Source organism: Salvelinus fontinalis, chromosome 17, assembly GCF_029448725.1.
Source record: "Salvelinus fontinalis isolate EN_2023a chromosome 17, ASM2944872v1, whole genome shotgun sequence".
NCBI lineage: Eukaryota > Metazoa > Chordata > Actinopteri > Salmoniformes > Salmonidae > Salvelinus > Salvelinus fontinalis.
This window is the reverse complement of record NC_074681.1, coordinates 2,653,980-2,658,809: the sequence shown is the minus strand read 5'-3', so window position 1 is coordinate 2,658,809 and position 4,830 is coordinate 2,653,980. Positions and strand designations below refer to the sequence as shown.

Below are 4,830 nucleotides of genomic sequence, written 5' to 3'. Positions count from 1 at the left end.
AACTTCCTCATTTACAAGGTCAGAGATTGAATTAGGCCATGGGTGGGTTTATACTCTATGTCTCTGAGTGGGCTGACTAATGTTCATACAACTTAATAAAGTTGCAGCTTGGAAATGGTAGGAAATGTTAGACATGCTCCCAAATCTGACCTCGTAGCAATCACGTAAAACTGCAACAAAATGCAGTCGCAGTGGGAACTTAAATTAAACCGACCAGCCTCTCCCACTTAGAGAAAGTATGGATGAACAATGAGCCTTGAAGAGAGAGCCAACTAGCTATTAGGCAACTGGCTCTCCTACTTCTGACAAGAACAGTGCTTCTGGGAACAATGTGACAAAACATTTTTGCAACAAAAAGAAAATGTGCTTATTGGACAAGATAATACTATTCAGTTTCTGTTTCAAAACATTATTTCCTGTTTTGTTACTACTGAACATTACCCAGGTGGTGAAAGTGTTAAGTCATGTTACATACTGTACCTAAGGCGCCAACTGCCAAAAGAACGCTAGACTAGACCTGCACTAAAGGCTTAGCTCAGGGAGTGTGTTGGCTGCATTTCTACCTGCAACACCACTACTAGTCCCAAATGGCACCATATATCTCCCTATATAGTGCACTACTTTTGACCAGAGACCTATGGCACTACATAGGGAACAGGGTGCCACTTGGGACATATTACTACTGTCACCTCAGGCTGTCCGTCTCTCACATGACATGACAATCAATCACTAACTGTCATCATAGAAGCATAGACAATACATTTGAACTGTGCTTTCCCCATGAACATACACCAGTAATGTCACCTCTACAGACACGGGGTTGCCTCAATTTCACTAACAATGGTCTGACCAGTGGCGTGGTGCAATTTCGCCGAACCCAAGGTTCGAGCAAGGACCCCCCCCCCCCCCCACCAAAAATGAATAAATATATGAAAAATATATGTATTTATTTTTTGCCTTGGGGTGAGAGGAAACGCTGCAGTTTTAATAGCTAATGTCATGCTATTTTACCGATTTTGCCATAAGACTCAGAGAAAATGTTGCTGTTTTAAAGCTTTTTAATTGCTTCCTGCAATTCGAAGAAACAAAAAAATGACTGTTCATATGCTATCTGGTGGGCCTGACCTCTGGGTGGGAAAACCCAAAACTTGTGGGCCCTCCTGCCTTGCGGGGACCAGGGTTGTGTGCTACACCAGGTGGGTCTGACTTGTGGGACAAATCACAGCAGGGTTTATCAACAGGACCCTGAGGTTTCCTGACCAGGTAAAACTCTGGGCCCTTAGCTACGGCTTAGTATAATTGGTACAGGAATATGTATAGTGTTCTCTCCATGGCTCCACCACTAGTGACGACGCTTCCGCCTCCTCTGACCACATTCATTCTCACAACATTCATATGTGATTGGACAACTTTCCTACGAATCCAAAATGCTTGGACCATCTCAAAGGCAAAGTGATATGCAGACCTATTGCAAAGTGATGGGACATCAACATGAGGAGAAAATGTTCACGTACAAGTATGAACAAATCGAATCTACCCCCCCCCCCCCCCCCCCCATGTAGATTACTATAGTAAATATTCATAAGCTGCGTTAAATTGCTGACAAAATGGCAACTGACATTAGATGCCCAATAGTGCCACCATGTGGTTTAAAACAAATTTGACAGAAATAAAAATAAATTTGTTAAACTGTCTCCTTCCCTTCATCTACACTGATTTGAAGTGGATTAAACAGGTGACATCAATAAATGGTCATAGCTTTTACCTGGAATCACCTGGTCAGTCTGTGTCATGGAAAGAGCAGGTTTTCCTAATGTTTTGTCCACCCAGTGTACACCTCGCATACAGGGCAGCTACCATACAAATCCTCTTTTTTCCTTCAAACTGGTTTTTAACCACATGGTGGCGCTGTTGGCCAGCCAATGCCTATTGCCATTTTGTCTGCAATGTAATGGCGGCATACTGTTTGCTGCTGGCTAGCTGCCAGGCGCACCAGTTAGAGTGTGTCAAGAACTGTAACATTTCTGGGTTTTTCACACTCAACAGTTTCCCATGTGTATCAAGAATGGTCCACTACCCAAAGGACATCCAGCCAACTTGGCACAAGTGAAGGAAGCATTGGAGTCAACATGGACCATTATCCCTGTGGAACGCTCTGACAACTTTTAGAGTCCAAATCTACAACAACCTTACCAGTTTATCCCGCAAGATCCAGGGTCTGGAAGCTATGGGTCAGCAGCAGTGGAGTGATTGTAGGGGGTGAAGTGTCCCCTGGAGGGATTGTATGGGGTTAAGTGTCCCCTGGAGTGATTGTAGGGGGTGAAGTGTCCCCTGGAGTGATTGTAGGGGGTGAAGTGTCCCCCGGAGTGATTGTAGGGGGTGAAGTGTCCCCTGGAGTGATTGTAGGGGGTGAAGTGTCCCCCGGAGTGATTGTAGGGGGTGAAGTGTCCCCTGGAGTGATTGTAGGGGGTGAAGTGTCCCCCGGAGTGATTGTAGGGGGTTAAGTGTCCCCTGGAGTGATCGTAGGGGGTGAAGTGTCCCCTGAAGTGATGGTAGGGGGTTAAGTGTCCCCTGGAGTGGTTGTATGGGGTTAAGTGTCCCCTGGAGTGATTGTAGGGGGTTAAATGTCCCTTGGAGTGATTGTAGGGGGTGAAGTGTCCCCTGGAGTGATTGTATGGGGTTAAGTGTCCCCTGGAGTGATTGTAGGGGGTTAAATGTCCCTTGGAGTGATTGTAGGGGGTGAAGTGTCCCCTGGAGTGATTGTAGGGGGTTAAGTGTCCCCTGGAGTGATTGTAGGGGGTTAAATGTCCCTTGGAGTGATTGTAGGGGGTGAAGTGTCCCCTGGAGTGATTGTAGGGGGTTAAGTGTCCCCTGGAGTGATTGTAGGGGGTGAAGTGTCCCCTGGAGTGGTTGTAGGGGGTGAAGTGTCCCCTGGAGTGATTGTAGGGGGTGAAGTGTCCCCTGGAGTGATTGTAGGGGGTGAAGTGTCTCCTGGAGTGATTGTAGGGGGTGAAGTGTCCCCTGGAGTGATTGTAGGGGGTGAAGTGTCCCCTGGAGTGATTGTAGGGGGTGAAGTGTCCCCTGGAGTGATTGTAGGGGGTGAAGTGTCCCCTGGAGTGATTGTAGGGGGTGAAGTGTCCCCTGGAGTGATTGTAGGGGGTTAAGTGTCCCCTGGAGTGATTGTAGGGGGTGAAGTGTCCCCTGGAGTGATTGTAGGGGGTTAAGTGTCTTGCTCAAGGGAGAAGGTACGGTCGTTCTCAAAGCGGGACAGACACACCGATGGAACTTCACATCCTCTAACTCTACAGACTTACTCTTCCCGTAGAGGGCAGCACAGGAGAGGACACTTACTCTTCCTGTAGAGGGCAGCACAGGAGAGAACACTTACTCTTCCTGTATAGGGCAGCACAGGTGAGAACACTTACTCTTCCTGTAAAGGGCAGCACAGGAGAGGACACTTACTCTTCCTGTAAAGGGCAGCACAGGAGAAGACACTTACTCTTCCTGTAGAGGGCAGCACAGGTGAGAACACTTACTCTTCCTGTAAAGGGCAGCACAGGAGAAGACACTTACTCTTCCTGTAGAGGGCAGCACAGGTGAGAACACTTACTCTTCCTGTATAGGGCAGCACAGGTGAGAACACTTACTCTTCCTGTATAGGGCAGCACAGGAGAGGACACTTACTCTTCCTTCCTGTAGAGGGAAGCACAGGAGAGGACACTTACTCTTCCTGTATAGGGCAGCACAGGAGAGAACACTTACTCTTCCTGTAAAGGGCAGCACAGGAGAGAACACTTACTCTTCCTGTAAAGGGCAGCACAGGTGAGAACACTTACTCTTCCTGTATAGGGCAGCACAGGAGAGGACACTTACTCTTCCTGTAAAGGGCAGCACAGGAGAGAACACTTACGCGAACAATAAAGTTGTAATGTATTTTGTTGGTGAATATAACAGTAACACTGAGGTTAGGGCTACTTTGAAAGACGACTAGCAGCACTTTAGCGTCTGAAACACCGGTGCTCTGTGTGTGGCTCAGTTGGTAGAGCATGACACTTGTATTGCCAGGGTTGTGGGTTCAATTCCCACAGGGGACGAAAATGTATGTACTCACTGCTGTAAGTTGCTCTGGATCTGCTAAATTACAAAAAATGTGAGGGCTGTGTGTGTAGACCATGATGTGATGGCTGTGTGTGTAGACCATGATGTGATGGCTGTGTGTGTAGAGCATGATGCGAGGGCTGTGTGTGTAGACCATGATGTGATGGCTGTGTGTGTAGACCATGATGTGATGGCTGTGTGTGTAGACCATGATGTGAGGGCTGTGTGTGTAGACCTTGATGTGAGGGCTGTGTGTGTAGACCATGATGTGAGGGCTGTGTGTGTAGACCATGATAGAATAGCGCTGACATTGTGGGTTAGTTTTGCTTACTAAATCAAATTCTTACTAAACATGCGCGGAATAAAAACAGGCGAAGACCTTAGCGTGAAATGGTTACCTGTACCCCCCCACAATGCAGTTCAAGAAATAGAGTTAAGAAAATATTTACTAAATAAAGTAAAAAATAAAATAAAGAGTAACACAATAAAATTACAAAACAATAACAAGGCTATATACAGGGAAAACTGGTACCGAGTCAATCTGCGGGGGTACAGGTTTGTTGAGGTAATTTGCGCATGAAGGTAGGGGTAAAGTGACATAGATAATAAACAGCGAGTAGCAGCAGTGTAAAAACAAACGGGGGGATATCAATTTAGATAGTCCGGGATACGATTAGATTAATTGTTCAGCAGTTTTATGGCTTGGGGGTAGAAGCTATTAAGGAGCCTTTT

At 46.6% G+C, this 4,830-nt stretch overlaps 1 protein-coding gene across 1 annotated transcript; it reads right to left on the bottom strand.

Moving 5' to 3' along the window:
- Window positions 1-2,225: 2,225 nt before the first annotated feature.
- Window positions 2,226-4,452, bottom strand: LOC129814518 (histidine-rich glycoprotein-like). Its single transcript, XM_055867705.1, has 3 exons — window positions 4,446-4,452; window positions 3,278-3,356; window positions 2,226-3,201 (listed from the first exon to the last, which is right to left on the bottom strand). Exons 1-3 carry the CDS (start codon window positions 4,450-4,452, stop codon window positions 2,226-2,228), a joined length of 1,062 nt encoding a protein of 353 aa, XP_055723680.1.
- Window positions 4,453-4,830: the final 378 nt, after the last annotated feature.

Bases quoted from the DNA above. Each gene is read 5' to 3' on its own strand.
- LOC129814518 (XM_055867705.1), bottom strand. The intron at 3,202-3,277 runs GTGTGTCTGTCC...CAATCACTCCAG, and splicing joins GAGGATGTGAAGTTCCATCG to GGGACACTTCACCCCCTACA.